General features: G+C 29.2%; 1 protein-coding gene across 1 annotated transcript; it reads left to right on the top strand.

Annotated features, from left to right (window-relative positions):
* The first annotated feature begins 218 nt into the window (after positions 1-218).
* Positions 219-16,702, top strand: LOC147811839 (degenerin mec-4-like). The gene is made up of 10 exons (XM_087160389.1): positions 219-398; positions 1,866-1,990; positions 3,462-3,622; positions 3,732-3,830; positions 5,276-5,378; positions 5,815-5,884; positions 8,695-8,743; positions 11,834-11,859; positions 14,486-14,561; positions 16,382-16,702. Exons 1-10 carry the CDS (start codon positions 313-315, stop codon positions 16,565-16,567), a joined length of 981 nt encoding a protein of 326 aa, XP_087016515.1. The 5' UTR covers positions 219-312; the 3' UTR covers positions 16,568-16,702.
* Positions 16,703-22,673: the final 5,971 nt, after the last annotated feature.

The following is a 22,673-nucleotide window of genomic DNA, read 5'->3' as shown; positions in this document are numbered from 1 at the left end:
AATTAACCAATTAATTACAAATTAATTGGATTATGAGATAATTACAATAACTAATAGTCTGCATTGAAGTAATAAAATACCGATTTTTCTATATGATGAATTATTTTTAATCTCTCACAGGACCTTCTATGGGCCGAAACGAATGTTGCCCCTAAAATTATTCCTCATAAGGCATACATCCCTCTAGTTTATTTCAAAATTGGCGAGTCACACTTCCCTAGTTTCCCTTGTTAGTTTATCAACACATTTAATTTCCTCTACTTTTATTTTTTTAAGGTACCGAATTCTGAATTAATAGAAAAAATTGGTCAAATGGATTATGAAGATTATAAAATGCTGTTACAAAGGTTGGACGAGTTTATTGATAACTGCTCTAGTGACGAAGGATCACCGTGTGAGTAAGTATATTTTATCCATGTAAAAGGATGATGCCAAAAAATACTGATTTCGTGTGTTTTAAAAAAATTATTTCTAATTATAATATAAAGAACAGTTTGTCTACGTTTTTTTCTTATTACTTCAAAATCTTTTGGGCTAGTGTCTTTAAATTTTGATAGAAGTTGATGATAGTAATTTTAAACTCGGTCCAAAACTTGTACAAAAATTTCAATTAGTTTGTACAGGAAGAACATTTAAAAATTACCTTTTCGAATTGAATTAACATAAGGCGTTTTGGTAAGTAAATCTTTGCACAATTCTATTTCTTCAAATATTTAAAAGAAAATATCAGAGGTGCTAAAACCTAGTTCAAAAGAAATCCTGGAATTGTTTTTTAAAAATATTTTTGTTGTTGATTATATTAGGCAACTATAAGCAAACTCACTATATAAATAAATATAAATAAATAATAATGGAGAAATGGTAATTAAGGTAAAATAGTAGCTAAATAATGAGTTTGGAAACTACCTGAAATAACGTGATTACTTTTTTTAAGTAAGTTTTCGTTAATTTCCACTAGAGCATATGACAAAATAGACTCGTCTTAAACGATTATAGCGCAATGCTATGACAAAACGCTTTACTACCTAAAATGACTGTTCATTTAAATTTATCGGGTCACGCCGTCTTCTATGTTTTCATAACAAATTATACCTCTGAGGGTACTGAATCGGTCATTCTTTGGTTCAAGGCTAATCACGATCTGTGGATGAATGAATGTATGTATAAACACGTCTGCCTTATAAACGTTTGTGACGTAAATTGTGTGGCAGAAGTCGAATTCTTGTTCATAGAGGGCGCCACTTGAAAACAAGAAAAATCACACCCTTTGTTTCAGTGGCCTACGAAAACAACAACAACTACGTAAATTGATGAGTTTCTCGTTTTTTTTAAAAATTATTTTTCGACGCTCATTGCAATCGTTCAGTTATTTTTTTCATTTTAATCCAATAAAATGCTTAGATGTTCAGTTTTTGGGAGGTCCTTCCACTCCCTGTCGAACTCAACTGTCGAGGAGAGGAGACTGTGAAGTAAAACCTTTCATCCCCAGGTTAGGAGAAGGAGACAGTCTAGTAAAACCTTTCATCTCTAGGTTAGGTTATGAGGAAGATAATTTAAATTGCAAATAACAACTGTAATAGGTATCTTAACAATAAGCAATATAATAAAGTTTAATACTAAAATAAGCAGTATTTTAATCTTAAAAATTTTAATCTTAAAGCTATTAACTTTGTATCACATTTAATTTGCATTCGAATGCAGTCTAGATAGATTATTTGCCACAGTTTTTTCTTGAAGGATTTTATAAGTCTAATTTAAACTCAAGCATTGTTATGTTTTTTATCCCTGAATCAATAGTACTACTGTTATTATGCACTGCAGAAATATTTTGAAATTTGACAGTGCATTCTGAATCAATATTTCAGCTTAGAACATGCTCATCACACACGCTGCCCATCCAGATTTAAAGACGTCATTGAAAGCTGTTGGACTTTAAATACAGTTATTGGACGACCAGAAATGGAACCTAAGAGAATAAACTCAACCGAAGGTAAGTTTAGGACTCATAGACAGGTTGTTTCAAAGTTCGATTAACACAATCAGGTTGGTGAAGATAGGCATCTACAGGATGGAAAGCAGGAGGCTTTGAATTTCGACGAGACTGAAAATTACTTATCCATTTCAGCTGCAAGCAAAATTCAGCTATTTTTTAATATTTAAAACGCCTTCCCCCTAGGTCCTGTCAAAATCACGGGGAGAGCTTTTGTCTCCTATTTTTCGTGACCGTGATATTTCCGAGTTAGAGTGTTTAAAAGTAATGCATCAAAGACTATTAAATATATATATCTCTTGTGCCCGCATTTTTTTATTTCCAATTTTGCGCGCTAGATGGCATCACCAGACTATTCTCCATGCAGCTTTCAATGAAAATTATTAATGAAACTTCCAAAGTTGATTAAAGGCATTTCATAGAAATAAAATGTTAGTAGAATAAAGAAATGCTTGAAAGTCATTACTGCAGCCCTCTCTGATGAAGATTCGTTTGAGAACTGTGCAATACCCCGCAAAGTGTGCACATTATATGTTAGGATTTCGTATCATATTATACTTTTGTACCAAACAAATACTTCACTCCTAATTATACCAGGGCGTTTTGCCTGTGCTCGATTACCACCCTGCTGTATCGGACCCAGATAAAAGGAAACCACTCACGTGTTCGCCGTGATATTATAATCGGAAGTAAAAATTCTAAATTCTGAGAAGGGGGATTAGACAATTCATGCCCTGAGTAGAAATAGGCCGCTGGGAGAAGTAAGTGATCTGACAAGAAATTTGCAGTTAATTTGGAAAACAAAATTAGCTCTGTTGCTGACACCGGATTTTTGAAATTCCTTCAGTTACCATCAAAAATTTTTAAAACCGAACCAAAACAAGAGCAGGAGACTAACCAAGCAATAGTAGAGCAGAAATATCACTGAATCAGCCTGAAAATTTCTCATAAGCAGGATGAAAATAACTCAACTTGAACATTGACTGTATGCAAGAATCTGCTTTTTTACTCCACTCATAAAGTAAAAAAATAAAAAAGTTCCGATAATGCCGTGAAAATGAGAAATCAACATGAGCAACAAAAAATTCAAAATTGTAATTTTTATATATTTGGCATTTTTGTATAATGCTCTATTTATTACAAAAGATTTTTTTTTACAAAATTAAATCTTATTTTAAAATTTTTTTGAAGTTCTATTTTAGAGTTCATCTAACTAGAAAGAAAAAGAAAATAGTTGTCGAGCCACACTTTTTTTTAAAATTTACTGCGAAGCTTTTGCAATTAAACAGTTGTTTTTTCAATTAAACATTATTATTGCACTTTTTTTTGTATTTGGTTAAATGGTATTATTTGGAATGATATTAGAGGTTATGAGTAAGGTAATGTTTATGATGCCTTTGATTTGTTAACAACATTAAACTTGGAATAAACATTATGTGAACGGTGAAAGTATTTTTAATGTATTTTCTAGAAAAAATTCTGACTGTGTTTCCTCATGTTGAAGAATATCCCGATTACCATGTAGTTGCTTCAGCATATATCTCTATTCACAATGCTCGACAGATTTTAAGTCCGTTCAATCATGGATTTCGAATGGATCCCAACAAAGTGCTGGAATTCCGACTCAAAAAGGTGTTATTTTATTTTAAAAATAATTTTCTAGATGTAAAATACTATTAAGTTTAATTTTTTTTAATCTTTTTATACTGGATTTTATTAAATATATATCTACATATTTCAGGCAGTAACAAAACTTCTCCCAGCACCGTACGAAACAAACTGCGTAGATTACATAGAAAAATGGAGGTCAAGAGGAGGATATGGCCCCACTAACCAGAGAGTAAAAAAAAAACAATATTTAATTAATATTTAGATTACTCAACCTAAAATTATTCAAAAATTTTTGCTTAATGAGTGCTCGGTAAAGGCTAGTTGGTCATTTCAATTTTCATATTTATATAGTTTCGCCGATACTGGACGATAGAAAGGCATATATTTTGATATGGAGGTGCACATGTCTGACTCTGCAGTTCTTATTCCACTTTTTCTTCGCTTTCATGAATTTGAATAAATAACACAATCTATTGTCAGAAGAAAAATAATAATTATATAAATAATACAGAGGGACAATTACTTTCTTTTTTCCTGTTGCATGAAATTTTTAAAAAGATCTTTGATATTTCCTCATAACCTATTCCAAATCTGGTATCATTTCTCTCTAAACTATAGTTTTCAGGCAGTCTAATTACATGGGCCTAACAAGGACATTTGAAAATTCACTCGTGTGATTAAATGACCCTCTTATTTGGAACGTAGGGCATGGTAAGAAGAAGGCGATAAATACATTTCAGTTTATGTTGCAATAAGATCATATGTTTCTTGTCTTAAGTTCAAGGAGTAGACAAATGTAATAAGACAAATCAATACGTTATTTATAAAGTTGTACAGTGTTCAAAATGAAAATCGTGCCACCATGAATTGCTTTCGATCTAATTATCGGATCTTCATGTTTCAGGATTCAATCTCAATGTTTCGAGGAGGTGATTTTAAATAAGTCAATTAATTAAAGCATGCAACATTTCAAGTTACCAAATTAAGCGCGAAATCATACTTTCCCTAATATACCTTATCTGGATAGATTCGGATTTTTGACGCCTAAAATATAGGGGGGTAGATGTAATTTGCAGAATATAGTCCCAATATTTTAATATTGAGAGCGGTCCAAAGTTTTCAAGTTTTTAATGTTAAAATTACTTTATGCGTATTTCGCCCCATATCGAGAACTTTGTAAGTGAATTGAAAAACTTTTGAACTTAATTATAATTTTATTCAATTATTTTTTATCAAGTTATAATTTTGCTTCGAAATGTAGACCTATTAAAGGAAATCATTAACTAATTTTTACTCATGGTTAATGCGATAGGTTTATGGACTAATGGACAAATATGTCTGTCCATTGCTTTCAATGATAATTTCAAGCTTTAAGGCTTTATGGTACAGCTGTAGAATGTTTAAATATATTATTACATTATTAGAATGCTTAATATAACTTTAATCCTATCTTTTAATACATTACATCTGATACTATTGTGACGCACTTTGTTTCACAGCGCGTAAGCTGCTTACTTAGAAAAAAAAATCACTCTAAATTGTTTATTTTATTTTGAAATTTTTTTTCCGTGAGAGAATTCTGATCAATCTTTTTTGATTTATTATCTGTCATATATAATTTTCGGACAAACACTGTTTAAACAAAGTTAATGAATTACTTTTGGAATTTTTTAGGAATGCTTTGATGAATGCATAAAAAACCTCAGTCTGCAGTTTCTTGGTTGTGTTCCACCAACTTATGGAATTCCGAGCCATGAAAAACGCTGCAGCTCTACAGGTAAAACAAAATGAAAAACTAGTATGATTCTGTAAACTATTTAAGAAGGATTTTTTTCACAAAAAATTTTCAATTATTATTTTTTCACATATTTTGTTAAGAAAGCATCAACTCTATCATCAACGAATTCATATCTTTCACCGATTGATTCAATCTTAATTTTTTGCTCTTCTAAATTTAACTTAGAATTCTGAGTTTTTTTGCGAGAGTTTTTTAGACACAGGCATTATTTAATGCAAACACTTTTGTGAAATAATGCAAAGAACTCTTGTAATTTAATTTTATTTTTTGTTTCAATTTGAAGGGAAAAGCATAAACACGAAGTCACAAAAATAATGTTAATGGTTTGAAAGTTTTTTTTTCACAAAAGTAAATAAAATTGCAGGGGCAAATAAAAACCATTATTTCAATAATAAACAAAACTCAAATTTTGCAGAATTTATGGGGAAAGAGCCAAGAGGTGAAATTGAAGAATGTCGAAAAGAACATTGTTATCCTGCGTGCTAGTAAGTCATAGTATTTGATCTTCTGATAAAGTAAGCGTGATCAAATCTTTTTTGTTATCGTCTTTGATGAATTATTATTTTTAACACTGAATTATATATTTGTTAATAATTCAATTATATTACAAATAATTAAATATTTCTCCCAGTATCGCTGATTGGTATTATTTCTAGACATTTTTTAATATTAGGTAATAATATTTACTAAATATTTAAAGCTAGTTTTCATCAAAATTTTGCGTTAAATTCACATCACTTACCGAAAAGAGGCATTTAAAATTATGTAATGCAGTGGAGCTAAAAATAAAGTTTCTTTTATCTTATAGCGACATTGTCCCACCGAAATCTAATATCCGATGCAAAAAAACAACAATTAGTACTTCGATTAAAAACTCATGTCGTAATTTTTTCTGTTAGTGTACCTTTTCAATGAGATTGTTTAAATAAAAATATAATTTCCTTAACCTCGTTATTTCAAATTTTTAAATACAATTTTTTTACTTTCTTGGCCAAAATGTAAAGGAATACACCACAAAAATATACTAAAATTTGTAAAAATGCTAAAAATTAAAATTTATAATTTTTCTGCAAAATTAACTTTAATTTTTTTTAACAAAAATGTTTGTTGTATTCTTAATGTCACTTTGACAAGCCATGCCAACCAACCATTATTGGTATCTATTGAAATAAGTAAGGAAGGTGCACATTTCGTTTGACAAGAGAGCACAGCAAAGTACGCCTTACCTCAGATGACTCACGTGTGACTCATTTGTGAGGCCACTCCCTTAATTTAGGCATAAATCTGAAGGAGAAGGAAATGTTCTCCATATTACGGTAACCATAGTACTGCTCAATGATCAATCACAGGACTTTTTTTAAAAATAAATAAATTTATTAAAATAATTAAATGAAATTCACTTAAAATTTTGCTTCGCATTTATGAATTTAGATTCTTAAAAACCGCATAGTTATAATTAAAAAAAAATCATTTTCTGCTATTTTTAAAAAGTCGGGTATCTGATGGATGATCACGTGCTTTCAAAAACTGGTTTGTCTACCCTTCGATTTGAATTTAAAATTTGAAGAATTTCTTTGAAAATATTCCATTTTCTGTTTAATTTCTTTTTTTTTAATTCAAAATTAAAACAAAGTGACAAAACTTTAATAATACTTCGTGACTTGGTTTTTGAACTTTAGTCGGTAGGTTATTGAGATGAAACATTTTACTTATCATTGTTAGAAATAATTAAAATTTTCATATTTTCATTCATTTATTTCATAAACTTTAGCACCAAAAAAAAAAAAAAAATCTAGTGCCTTCTCCAGGGTTAAGTTAGCCTATAAAATATAGTTCTAGATTACAATTTAAAAAATAATTTATTTCCAAATAATTATATCCAAAATGAATTATTTCATATATTAAGAAAAATCTCAAGGTTACTAGTAACAATTGTTTTTTGACAAATCTATTTGAAAATTTACGTTAAGGGGCAGCCTGTTATTTTACAATGCATAAAGTTTATTTTCTCCTTGAGTATCTTTAACGCATCTCTTCAATACTAAAACATTTTCGTTCCTTTCTTGCATAAATTTCAACCTTGCAAACGTGTTTTTTTAGTACAATTGTGATGAAATTTTACAGACATTATTACTTTAATAATCTGCAAAATCAATTTCACTTTAATTTTGCAGAATTTTTGACTAGAATTTTAAATACGAGCACTTTTAAAACATACCATATAAATTAAATTTCTAAAATCAAACATATATTTTGTAAAGTGTTTCCTTTGGTTTCAATACAAAGTAAATCCTACAGAAGTAGGCGTACATATTTTTAGAGCGTCATTCAGCAAAATGTTTACAAACGGGCTGGAGATTCGCATTCCTGAGAGTAGGAGTTCGAATCCCGTTGGACGAAGAAACCCCATGAAATAAATGTTGACTGGCGCACGTTAAATGTGTTGGATCACAAAGTCCTCTAAGTTCCTATGACAAATCAATGCCTCTGCGAGTACTGGATTGGATATTTATCACTCTCTAGTTTAGATTTGAATTTCTTTCGGTTGCTAAATGAACGGATGTATGAATGGGTACACCCTGTAAAACGGGCTGTGACGCGTGTGCGGCTGAAGAATCATATTCCTGGCCATAGATGGTACCATTGAAAAGCAAGAAACGCTTTCTCTACAACAACAACGATTACAAACTTGGAGAAGCCGTGTGACGCATCTAAAAGATTACGAATTGCAAAGCAACTCATGAAAATAAATACCATAATATGCTTCTAGGAGCAAATCTACCTTATGAACAAGTTGGTTGGGCGCACTTTAATTGTTACTTTTATTAATATAAACGGATCTAAAATTATGGTAATTTGTTATTTGGTAATAATAATGTCGAAAATTAAATTCAAATAAACACACAAATATCTGTTTTATCGTAATTTACTGATTTGGGTGAGCATTTAGTGATTTCAGTAAAGTCAGCAGTCAAATTTTGTCCAGGCCCTTATTTCCATAGTACTGCTCAGCAACGAACCACGGAACATATATCGCATGTAATCGGTGGGTCTCAGCAGAGTTGATGATCGAATCCCGGCTCCCCTCTACCGGAGTCTGATTCTCTAACAACTAGGCTATCATGGCCAGTATGGAAGCACATTATACTTTACGTTATTAGTACATTAGAAAGCACGTTATTAGTTGGGGTAATATTCATGTCTGAGAAAAGGTGTAATTATATACCTACTGTTGATATCTTATTGAAAAACTGAATGCGATGAATAAAATTCTTATTTTTGCTTTTGTTGCTAGTGAAGAACATTTTGAAGTTGAAAGAGAAACAGTTCACTCAACAGCTAACGTAAGTTTACTTCTGAATTTGTATTTATATTCATAATAATATTTGTATTCCGAACTTCTTATTACTTTCATATATATATATATATATATATATATATATATATATATATATATATATATATATATATATATATATATATATATATATATATATATATATATATATATATATATATATATATATATATATATATATATATATATATATATATATATATATATATATATATATATATATATATATATATATATATATATATATATATATATATATATATATATATATATATATATATATATATATATATATATATATATATATATATATATATATATATATATATATATATATTGTCACAGTTTTAGTGGTTAAACTCCTCCTAAACGGCTTGACCGATTTTGATGAAATTTTATATGTATATTCAGTGGGTCTAAGAATAGGTTTATCACTAATTTTTTTTCATTTTTTGGGCAAATTTAATGTATTAAATATATCTTTATTTAATCGTTTTCGGATACAAACTAGACATAGAAACATAACAAATCAATAATAATATTCACGCACGTTGCAACAAGTCATATTAAACTCTAATACTTATGTTCACCTTTAAAAGAAGAGCATCAGATATATTTGCAAGTATGTGAGGCAGTGATATGGCAGTACTTCGAGTTTAAAATACCAATGTGACTTCTCTTCCAGTGAATAACAGCGATGAAATAACGCTGTACCAAATTGGCCGGTACATCAGCTCACATGAAGCTGTTTGGGGTATCTTTGGATTCCCAATTCATGGGCGGGATCTAACCGTTAATCATTCAGCAGTCCATCTTGAAAACGATCAGAGCGTATATTTCACGAACGAGGCAGCGATTGACCGAGCTATAAATCCACCAAAAAACTACAGTCACCGAATTTTTCGAATTGTATAATCGTGCGAATGCTTTTGGTGTCTTTGCGTGGACATTACTCTACTCAGAAGTACCACACTATTTCACATGGCCTCACCAAAAAAAGGGGCATCCCGCAAGGAACATGCACACCGGTTGATGCATGTTCCGGTTTATTCAAATCAAGCGCCTTGGGGAGAGTATTTACTGTCAATCCAATACAGACTGAGGGTGCAATTTTGAAAAAGTTCAACTATATAACTAAGCAAATATGCACATCCAAAGGCAAAACATTCAAATATGCAAAACATTCTCAAAACGGATTTTAGACATCGGTGATGGAAAAGTTACTAAGGATGAGACTGGATGCATAATATTACCGGACAATTTCGGCACAATCATTGATTCACAAGGTGCTCTCATTAACCTAATATTTCCCAATGTACTCACTCAATACATTCATCGAGAGTGGGTGGCAGAATGGGCAATTTTAGCAGCAAAAAATGTGGACGTTAGCGAATTGAATCTGAAGATACAACAGTTATTGCCAGGTATTTTGGTGACATATAAATCCGTTGTTGCTGTTTGCGATTCCATTGAAGCTGCAAATTTTCCAACAGAGTCTTTAAACTCATTGGATTTACCAGGCATATCACCACATAATTTAGTACTCAAAGTTGGATCTTCGGTTATTTTGCTTCGTAATTTGAGCCAACCACAGCTGTGCAACGGCACGCGATTAGTCGTTAAAAAATTAATGAACAACGTTATCGATGTCATTATTTTAAATGACAAATTCGGAGGTGAAAATATATTACTTCCACGAATCTCTATTATACTCACAGATGTGCCAATTTAATTTAAACGCATTCAGTTCCCCATTAGATTGGCATTTGAAATGGTAAGGTGAAACAGTGTCTGTTTGTGTCTTAGATTTGAGCACATCACGTTTTTCACACGGATAATTATACGTGGCATGCTCTCGAGTGGGCAAACCATCCTGTTTATTTGTGTTAGCTAAGGATGGAATGACAAAAAATATTGTGCCCTCCATTGCACTAAGAATTTGTTGTATATATGATTTATAAGAAAAAATTACAATAAATTACAGCGCTCCATTCCTCTTCCACTCATATACCACACACTTACAATAAATAAGATATATTTTCATACTCTATAAATAACTCATATGGCAAAACAACGTTTGCCGGGTCAGCTAGTATATATATATAAAATAAGAAATCGTTTTCAGGCCAAATCTACAGGTTTAGGTCCAGTGTGTCTACGGAATGGATAGGTAAGTAGCAAGCGCCCTCTATCAACATGCCTCTATCTATCATTCGGCTATCACTGACAACAAGACATTCATCAGAAAAAACAATAGGTCTCTATTCTGTTCTCCAGCGAGGTCTTACTCGACATTACTCATGTCGTATTCGGCAATGGTTTGAATGCAAGCTATTTTCAGCATGGATTGAAAAAAAAAAGAAAAAAAAAACTTCCAAATACAATGATAATACATAATATGACTCAAAAGTTAAGATTTTAATTGAATAAAGTTATTAAAGATTGAAATAAAAATTCTAAGAACTACTTCTTTAAAGTTGACTGAAATGGAAGAATTAATAATTTTTGACGCTCCAATAACCACCAAGTGCCCAGCATTTTTTTTTCTTCGTTTAGTGGAAGCAAAATCGAATTATTTTCTCTCTCCAAGTCGACATGAATCGTCATAGTTTTTGAAATTTTTAACTTATTAAATTATAATAAAAAGATTAAATAAATTTCAAGATTTCTTAAATCTGAATTAAATTAGGAACCCCTATTTAAGTAAGTTTTCAGGTTTTTTTCTGGTTTTTGTTGCGTTTTATGCTATGCTGCTTTGCATTGTTAATGAAATTGATTTTTTCAACTGAAATGTATCTTTTATTTAAATTTTAATGTTCATCATTTTTATTTTTAGTGATTATATTTTTTTCTTTGTTTATTTAAATCTTATTCAGCTTTGGCGCTTAATATTTTCTGCTGAATCTTCTTATAAAATTTTCTCTACGCTTATTGCTGATTCCGTTTTAGCTGCGGTAACATTATCAAGTTCATAAATATGAAACAAGTATGAGGAGTCAAGTATTATATTTTGAAAATGCGTAATCCTATTAAAGATTGTACATTAAAACGAATTTTTTTTTCTCTTTTCGAGCAGGATTGCCAACGTCCACCAGCTAGCAAGTAAGAATTTTATTGAACTAGTAAAAATTATAATTCTGAGACTTCAATAGGTATTTGCACAACGAAATAAATTGTAATTACAGGATAATTTTGAATAACATGACAATTTCACGTACTTTTTCTCCCTCTTTTCACAAAAATATGCAGATTGAGCTTTCTTTATAAAAATATGATGTTTTTTTCACCAAAAAATATTGCTATGTGTAAATGTTTTTGTAAAAAAGGGCATAGCTATACATCAAAAATAAATATGTATTCTTGATGTAGGGTAAACTAACCAGTGAAGGAACACTTAAGCTTCGCTTGCCTTTTAAAAAATCATATTAATTTCAAAATTCGTAATTTCAGTTAAATGACAGTGTCAACATATTTGTTACTAATTGCAAGCTATGCAAAAAAATTGCAGAGAACTTACATAATATTGTTTTAAAGTTTTGGAGGCTCAAATAACAAGTAGTAAGAAGACCCAGTGAAGGAACAGCTCAACCCAGTGAAGGAACACAAAATTGCCCAGTAAAGGAACACTTAATTTTGGTTATTTTTTAATGCTCTTTATGAATTTTTTAGCCATACAATTATATAAAAACAAGACTATTTGTGAAATTATAACATACAGTACTTGTAAAATGCTAACTTTTTTCTGTAATCATGAACTAGAAATTAAAGTGATGTTAAATACAAAATAAATAAAAAAAATCATTCTTTCTTAAAATTTGACAGTCAAATCTAAATCATTGTGTCATCCGATGCTGTTTATTATCATTATTATTTTATCACCTTTTTCTTTACTCTTTTTCCTCTTATTTCTTGAAGCTTTTCTTCTCTTTTAAGCATTTTGTCGTTCTTTTTCTTTTCCACGTTCTCTTGTCTTAACTTTTTTTAGATCTTTCAGCCTCTTGAAATTTTTGCCATTTTTCTGAAATTAGTGCAAAAGGTAATTTATTCGTTTTTCTTCTTATTTGACCTTTCTTTTTATCATCAATATTTGGCCAATGTAAATGGTTCTTCCAAACTTCTTCTGAATTTTCAGCAACATTTCTAGAATGCCTTTCTCGAAAATAGACGGGGGAAAGGTGTCTTAAAGTTTGAGGCAAATCCATCTCTTGATGACTTATATCTAGAGGATCTTTAGAAGTACTGATTTTACTTCTAGAATCATTTCTTTTTTCAACTAAGAGAGGATCAGCATGAGGACTCATTTCAAATTTGATATCTAAGATGCATTCATTATCAATACTAGCTTCAGTTCCTAAGTTTAACTTAACCAAGTGGTCTTCTTTTAATACGTACTTCTTCCATATTGAAAAAAGTACAGGCTCTTGGATATTTTCGATATTAGACTCTTCAGTCAATGCTGCGTTAAAAATTTGCAACATATTTTGAGAGATTTTCCTCTCAAGCTTCTGAAGAAATTGAGTATCGTTTCTGTTTAACTCTGTTTTTTGTTGAGGAGCTTACTTCTAAATTCTAACATTGTAAAGTCGTTTTTATAAATTATATAATCACGTTGCTATCCTATAATGATAGCTTGTTAGGAGTTCTTGGTGGAAAAACCAGCGAAAAAATTTTCTATTCAAATTTTTAAGTTTTCGATTTGTAAACATAGTTTATTAAGTTGCCTAACATTTGATGTAACTACACATCCCATTAATAAATATAAATTATAATTTTTTCATATTATCAAGTATCATTTTATATTTATCAAGTATCATATTATCAAGTATCATTTTTTCATATTTCATATTATTCAAGCTATTAAATTGACATTTTGAACTGAAATTATTTCAGGAATTATTCATACAATTTTTAACAAAATTTCAGTTGTCCTCTATATAGCAGAATTACTTATCCAAGAGACCTAGAGTCATGTCAAATCATATTTCACTCATTACTGTTCATTCACTGGAAGTATTCCCAGTGAAGGAACATGCCTGTTTCTTCACTGGTTAGAAGTTGTTTTTTGTCTTTTAAACAGAATTTTGATGTATAATATGACTAAAAGTACAAGAAAATTAAAAAATTTCTTTTATTTTCATTAACTGGGAGAAAAACCCAGTAAAGGAACACTTGTTCCTTCACTGGTTTTTCATCGTTTGGTGATCCAGTGAATAAACAACCCCTTATCTCAGAACTTGATTATGCTATGGTGCTTTAAAAAAAATAAAACGTAACTTCAATAACTATATTTTGAATTCTCTTTTTCACAGTGAGAAAAATAAGACTACTACATGCAATTAATTCCACTTCAAACATATAACTACAAACACTCACCTTATAATTTTTTCAATGAAACAAGGTGTTGCAGAGATAATAACATATTCAAAAATTTTTCCAGAGATGTCTATTTGACCAGGTAATCCAAAATATTGCTAGATGACTTCCTATTGTTTGCCAGTAAGCTATTGTTACCAATCAATCTAAAAAAAAACTTTCAAATTCTTATTTTTAATCAATATATATGAAATGTTCCTTCACTGGGTAGTGTTCCTTCACTGGTTGGTTTACCCTATGAATATGTTTCTATTACATATGAGATGTTTTAATTGCGCTATATATTTTAATAAAATAAATTTTTTTTGTCATGAAATTTGTTATGAATTTGGTGTACTAAATTTTTTTTTTCTAGCCAAAGAATTACGATAATTATAACCATGAATACTGTAATGGAAACAACAACATATGAACACAATCCCAAATTTCAGGTGAAATTTAATCTACTCTTTTATATTTTAGAGCATTTATCAATATTCATAAATCACTATATCTGCGCCAATGCAACAGTTCTGGATGTTCAATTTAGAGCAAGATTTCTCTTGCTGCACAAACGTTATGGCGCATAAAACTTGAAATTGCGGAGGGACATTGGAAAAGTAGTTCAAGAATTAACTAGCAGTTAAACTTGTAGGGAAAAATAGTCTGCTTTGCAGACAGCAGGAATGCAAATATAAAGTTGAAACGTCACTTACTGAAAGGTATATTTACTATTTTTTTAAAAATTATTTTTCTTTCTTTTTTGCTGTTCTGAAACTAATAAAATACAATTTAAAAAAAAGGAAAAAAAAACCTCTTACAAAACCATCGGGGCACTGAGGGAGATATTTTAAGCATTTGCTTCTCCCTCAATTAGAAATGGTTTTGTTTTTAATGGCTACCGAGGCCGGTACCCCCTGAAGACGTCGGCTTCGGTGGTCATATTTTTATTTTTATTTCATTCGTTTCTTGTATTGATACTTTTTTCTGAAATTTCTGCTGCTTCTTAGCGCGTTTTTTCAAAGAAGTTTTATCCTTTTCGAATTTAATTATTTGTGTTTTCTTTCAGTATTGTAACCTTAAAGCATTTTTTGCAGGTCCATTTAACTGCAGAACTTAGTTAAGTAAAAAAATGTACTTATCAATGATATACCGTTGTAACCTTAATGAATTTTTTGCGGGTCAACTTAATTGCAGAACTTCATTAAGTAAATAATTGTGAGTGATGTGTTATTCAAACCATAATATATTTTTTGTGGGACAACTGAATAACAGAACCTCGTTAAGTAAATAATTGTACTTATTAAAATAGTCAAATCTATGTGGACTTAAAATATGATTTCCAATGTAGAAAGGTATAGATGTAGAAAGAAAGTAAGATTTTGGAGTTTAAACTATAAATTTGGATCTAAAGAACATATTTTGAAATAATTTCATTTGTTGACTTCTTGTCGATTAGTCTGCTTTAGGAACAAAAAAGCATGACTGAAGTTCAGCATGTAAGACATATTCTAATTATTTAAGAAATATTTGAGAATAGAGCGTTTTAAAAAAAAAATTACGATTTAAAGACACTATGTACTTAAGGAAATATGTAAAGTAAACTTTTAAAAGTAATATGTGAGATTAATTTATATGTGAAGCAAAATTTTTGTTAGATCAATAACTGATATCAGGTGCCAGACCATTATTATCAAAACCGATTTCATTAGAGAAAACTGATGACGTATGACATGATACCCTGTAGCTGTTTAGCATACATAAAATAAATGAGATCGCAATAATTAAAACTTCTTTATTTTTTTACTCTGAAATTATTTCATGACTCTGACTATTTTCATGACTTTCCTTATTTTCATTTACTCTGAAATTCTGACCAGATAATTTGAGATTTTTTTCGTTTCGCTTTTATTCCATTAAAGGCGAAATCATCTTAATGAAAAAAAATTATGTGCATTTCTGAGTTTTTGAAAAAAAAAGAGATGTTTTTGCTGAATTTCGAAGACATTTTTGAACATAGGTTAAGATTTAAGGATATTTTTCGTTCTCACAAATAGATTGAAATTTCTGAAGATTAATATCGCAATTTGAGGACTGTCTTCAACATTTTAGGACGTCTGATCAACTTAGTATACCTACAATCCATATAAATACGAAATGCAAACCTTTGCAAGCAGTATTAAAATGTGTTTCAGAAGATTGTATTTATCGAAATGTATTTGACATAAATTTCTTATATGAATTGAGTTTATTTTACTATTATGCATTTTAGAGCGTTGAAGTTTTCAGCTATATAGGTGGCTACGTTGGGATTTGGCTTGGAATCTCATTGGTTGCTGTATTCGATTTCTTGGAGACAGTCCTACTTATCATAAGTTATCCTTTCAAGAGTTACAAGAAAGTTAGGAAAAGAAAAGGAAGAATAATTGACGTCAAAATATTGACAAGAGATTTGTAAATATTTCTTACTCTACAACCATCTGCAAAAATCCCTGTTCATCCAGTTTTGCTGGAGATATTGCAAAGATATATTTATAAGAATATTGACTATCGTAAAGATGTAGGCTGTTTATTTATGATATTTGAGTTTTATGAAAGCTTGTGATTTTAAATACATTTTATCATGCATTTTTATAGTAAATGCGTATTATTACTAATTTTATGTGTTATTTTATTAACAATCAGAAAAGAAAATAAATTGGAAAATTTATAATCATTTCGAGTACTGTAATAGAGCATATTTTTCTGTCACATTGCCAGCACAATGATATTGTCGGATACCTTAACTTGCCCAAATGGATTAATTGTAGTTTAGAATAGTTTAATTGCTTTGATTCTTATTACATTTAAAAACAATGAAAATTCAAAGTTTCTGTAAAAATATTATATAATAATTTTCTTCTTCATTTTGTGCATTCAATAAACTCCAGTTATCTTTCTGACTCAGAATTTTTATTCAATATATTTTTCTTATTTTGTATTTATTTGGGACAAAATAAATGAAGAAATATCATATTTAGCATATTAATAATTTATGGTTAAGAAATACGGTTTTAAACACTGGTGTTTTTCTCTTCTTTTTTTAGGGTTAAAGGTAAAGTTTATCTAACACGGCACACTTCTGAAAAATATTTTTTTCAAGTTTGCACTTATTTTGAGGTTTTTTGATCTAAGAAAAACAGTTAATTGATAAGTTTTTCATTGTGAATGAAAAGAAAAATTTTCAAGCTGCTTTTCTTGGATATTTTAGCAGACATATAATTTAGATAACCTAGCATTTTTTATTAGCGATTAGACTGTTCTTTATATATAAAAAAATCGAAAATGTATCTTTGCTTGTAATTAGAGCATCAGAAAAGAAATAAAAATATGGAAGGGACTTCGGTGTCTTATCTGCGTCAAATGGTTAAATGATACATTTTCTATTATATAATGTACCTATTACATGATATATCTATTATATGATATATCTACCTATTACAAACAAATAATATGTTTCCTAAATACATTATTGTACATTTTTTATTAGCTTAAAAAAAGGATCAGAAAAGTTTATTCATTCTCGTTTTTAATATAAAATAATATAGCCAGAATGAATGGGAAAAAATACTCACAAAGGTTAAAAACCCAGAAATAGATAAATAAATAACTTTCAAGTAATTGATACATTTATGAGTACAAGCCTGACAATCAGATGATGTAAATAGTAGTTTCTGACCTATTTAAATAGTAAAGATATGGTACAGTCCGCAAAAAAAAAAACGAATCACCCTGAATAACTTTCGTTCTAATGATCGGATTTTCACGAACTAAGTGTCAATCTTAATGGTTCCTGGGGGTGACCTCAAATATGTTAATTAATTAGTGCTAACTATTAATTAAGTTACGAAATCAGACACAAAAACGTACTTTCTCTGAATAAACATATAATTTTTTTTACATATTTGGAATCTAGACCCTTGAATTAGTGGGGGTAGACAAAATTTAAAAAAAATTGGTTTGTAAATTGGGCCGCAATAAAGGTTTATATATTTGGCGATAGTCCAGAAAACCGCCAAAAAAAGTCGCCTGCGCAAATAAATATTTTAAGATAACCCATTGACTAATTCAAAAGAGGAGTGCTTAATTTTACTAGGTTGCTACGCAACCAAACTCTGATAGTAAAAAAATTGAAATAATGTTCAGTGATTGCTCGGAGGGGCTTAATTTATTGTTAATAGAAAATATCTCGAAGTTTCCAGGCCATAAACATTTTTTTTAGGGGATTTCTGTCCAAAAAGCAAAAAAAATATTATTTTAATCTCCTTTGAAAAGTAAATTTGAATCGATTTATAAATTATTTATGATAGTTTTTAGAATTTAAATACATGAACTTTTTATCTGATATTATTTAGATTACACTGTTTTTACTATATTTATTCGAGGATTTTATACTAAAATATAATGAGCATAACTTATTATAGCTATATATAAAATTTTAGGGATAATCATTTTTACAGTTTTAATCGAGTCTTCTAGGCAAGAAAGTTTGAAGAAAAGAAAAGTGCTTGAAAAATAAAATGTAGATTGTATAATAATTCTAATGCACATTCACAAGGTTTTCTATAATTTACGATTTTCTTTTCTATAACTCAATGAATTGCTGAATGTTTAGTGGCATTTTAAAAAGATTGAGTTTTGTTTAAGAATAAGATATTGAAATAATATGTTGCAAATTGTAGGATTCATTGTTTAAAAAATCGCTTCATTCTACTTGATATTTAGGTTACATCGTTTCCTTTGGATAAAGATGATTAGCAAATAGCATCCTCATGTTTCGATACATTCTGAAACTTATACGTTCGCAAATTCACCATAAAATGTCGCACAGCATATTCTTCAATTACGATAAGCTACATTTACCACCAAATACTGCTAATATGGTTATTTTTGCTTTCTTATATATATCTGATGATCTCTTTTTAAACAGAGCTCGTAAGATCCTTAAAATACTGAAATGGGGGCACAAAACCTTAAGAGATAAAATATTTAATTTCATTAACTCAAAATATCTGGTGTCAAAATGTTAATTTTTAAGTTAAATATAACTTTTACAATATTGATGTTTTTACATTTTTAAAGATCACATGAATCCTGATAAAATATTAAAATGCATATGTTTACTTTAACTAGTGTAAAATCCTTATCAAAATAATGATCAAGATCCAAATGTAAAACAGTATAATTGACGATAAAAACTCAACTGGCTTCAAAACATATGAAGAGGGAATTAAAAGTCGACATGTTTCGAGTTTTCAAATATAATCGCCCATTCTCAAGACTTGTCGGGCTTGGATAACTTGTGACTTTTATTATTGGACGCTCAAAGCATGTCTATTTTTATTATCATCTATTATTTTTTTAAATCAATGAAGGTTTTATATTTTCGATTCAGTTTCTTGGGATTATCCATTTAGTTACACAACATATTAAATTATTTCACTTGATATTAAAATAAGTTTTACATATGTCAAAGGCACAGGTTCTTAGATTGAAAAAATAATAATTCACTACTTTGTAAAAAAATTAATGCAGTAAAAAAAAATTTTTTTTTCTTTTGCTGCAAGCCTTAACATTTTAGTATAAGGTCATAAAAAAATTCCGTTTACAATTGAAATTTCAAAAGTCGAATGTGAAAATGGAATGTCCCCTAGTACCAGGAATCGAAATTAAATAGTAACAAGGACAACTTTTTTAAACAAGTTAGCGTTTCCGTCCTACTCGAAGTTGTTTGAAAAGGTATTTTTTATATATCGATTCCAAAGTTTATTCTACATATATTTCAGGGTATACTTTGGGAGTATTTCGATCGAGTTTATTTTTACACCCTTATTTGCTTAAAATTATTAAATAATTTACTTAAAATAAATTATTCAAGCTACATGATTTAATGCATTTATAGTATAATAATAAACGGAGCTTCCGACGCATATCCTTAACCTTAATACCGCTATCATTAAATAAATGGAATAAGCTTAGATAAATAATAAAAGTTAATTTTTCCCTCTTGTAATTTTCAAGGAATAATATGTTTCGATCAAACAGATTTCATTCTGGAAATAACGAAATAATTGAGTAGGTCCCTTGGAGCAATATAATTCTTATCCTCTTTTGACGAAATATAGGAAAAATTCGTTTTCACAGTTTCTGAAAAAAGTATGTTAGCCTACTTGCCACGTTTTTTTTAATTTTTTTTTTATTAAAATAAGGTCGGAAATTGTGTATTGTGTGCACAGCTTCGGAATCCTTACAGATTTCAATTTTATTATTTCCTGAATAACAAAATAAGGCACTTTCTTAATAACAAATTATACTACAATAATATCTTGGAAATCATGCTAAAATAAAAAATTAAACTAAATAGTTTAGTATATTATCAGAAAAAAAAATCTACTCGGTATCATAAAGAGTAAAAGATATAATGAAATAATTAGTGAATCACACGTGGTCAGATAATTAAAAATTTAATTTCACAACTAAGATAGTAGGACGACATTTAAGATACTGAGATATTTTAAGACACTAAAAAAATTCGCTACGTATTCCACAGCTTTTTATGTTCGGTATCTTTATCCTCTTTGTAGTGACTTATAAAACATCAACACTATTTTAGACAATCTAAGTTGAAGTCACAAGAAACAAAAAAAAAAGACAATCAATAATTTATATTCTTTTTTCAAAAAAAAAAATAGTATGCTAAACAAATAATCAGCTGTTTTGCATTAAATAATTTTAAACAGCTGAATGTTTTAAATTTCTTAACAAGGTTTTATTCTTAGCTAGCAGACAATAATTCTTTAAAAAAAACTTGACTATAATTTGAAAAGGAAACCTAAATTAAGGAAAATCTAAATTAAAGTTCTAAAAAAATTATTAGTATATTAATGAAGAAATAATAAACGTAAAATGGAAAAGAATAAGAATTTTAAAATGTTAAAATTTTATTAAATAGTTGGTAAAATAGTTCTGTGATACACTTCCGGAAATTTCTTTTAAGATTAGGATGATATAGGGTAAACCAACAAATGAAGGAGCATTTCATAGATATTTCTTAGAAATAAGATTTTAAACGTTTTAATTTAGATTGATTGGTAAGAGTAGCTTACTACCTAACAATAGGAAGTCCTCTAACAATGCATTTAGTTATCTGGTCTTTGAGTCTTCTCTGGAAAAAGTTTTGAATTTGTTAGTATCTGATCAACGCCTTGTTTCTTCGACAAAATTATAAGGTCAGTGGTTGTTGTTATCCGTTTAAACTACAATTAATTGCATATAATAATGCTTTTTCTTTTCATTGTGAAAAAAAGAATTCAAAATATGGTCATTGAAGTTACGTTTTATTTATTTTAAGCATCATAACATAAGCAAGTACTGAGATTAGGGGGTGTTTATTAACTGGATTACAGAGCGATGAAAAACCAATGTATAAACAAGTGTTCCTTTACTGAGATTTTTTCAAGTTAATGAAAATGAAAGAAAAATTTTAATTTTCTTGTACCTTTTGTCATATTATAAATCAAAATTATGTTAAAAATAAAAAAACAACTTCTAACCAGTGAAGGAACAGGCATGTTCCTTCACTGAGAATAGATTTCCCAGTGAATGAATAGTATGTGTGAAATATGATTTTACTTGGATAATTAGTAGTTCAGCGACATAGAGGACTCCTAAAATTCAGTTAAATGTTGTATGAATAGTTCCTATAACTATTTCATTTAAATATGCAAATTTAATTGCTAAATTTATTTAAAGAATTATAATAATAATTTATTTATTATTTATCTTCATAAATGTAGTGATTAGTTATTACATCATACCTTAGACTCCTTAATAAACTATGTTTATTAACTAAATATAACAACTAAATATAATAATAAAAGCTTGAATGGAATCTTTGCAGGATTTTGTGCCAATAATTAGCTAAATTATTATCCTATTGCCGTCTTTAATGTCCTAACGGGAACTGGTAGGAAAAATCCATTTAAAGACAATTATCTAGGTGAAAAATGGGTGAAGTTTTTTTTAAGGTGACATCCACCGATGACTCAGTGCAATGCGAAGGTAATTTCAAAAGGCAAAACTTCCCTTTGAGAATAATATTCGAAATACTGGTTTTTAGAACTTCAGAGAATCTTTAGGAGGGAAGTAGCCCTGGCATCTTTTTATAAAGTGATTGCATTTACAATGCGAATGAAACAAGAGTTGAATACTGCCCTTAAACGGGAAAAATCTGCGGCCTTAAAAATTATAAGGATTTATATTCTAAAGTACCTAGGAAAGAAAAAGTACCTCCATTGGTAGTTTTTCCTTACAGAAGAATTCACTGAGATATTACAGAATCAGTCCCTGCTACATATTTCATTGGAAAAAGCTATTCATGAAATGAAACGATGACCACAGCAACATTTTACAAATATATTGCAAATGTTTCTACCCATGGCTAATTATTAATGCAATCAAATTCCTAATTTTGCTTCTTCTGGATAGGTATAAATCTCATATCAATTTGAAACTGAGCAAGTTAT

This window comes from Parasteatoda tepidariorum, chromosome 4 (assembly GCF_982258835.1).
Source record: "Parasteatoda tepidariorum strain Cologne lab strain chromosome 4, Ptep-v5.0, whole genome shotgun sequence".
Classification (NCBI taxonomy): Eukaryota; Metazoa; Arthropoda; class Arachnida; order Araneae; family Theridiidae; genus Parasteatoda; species Parasteatoda tepidariorum.
This window is presented reverse-complemented; position numbering and strand designations above follow the sequence as displayed.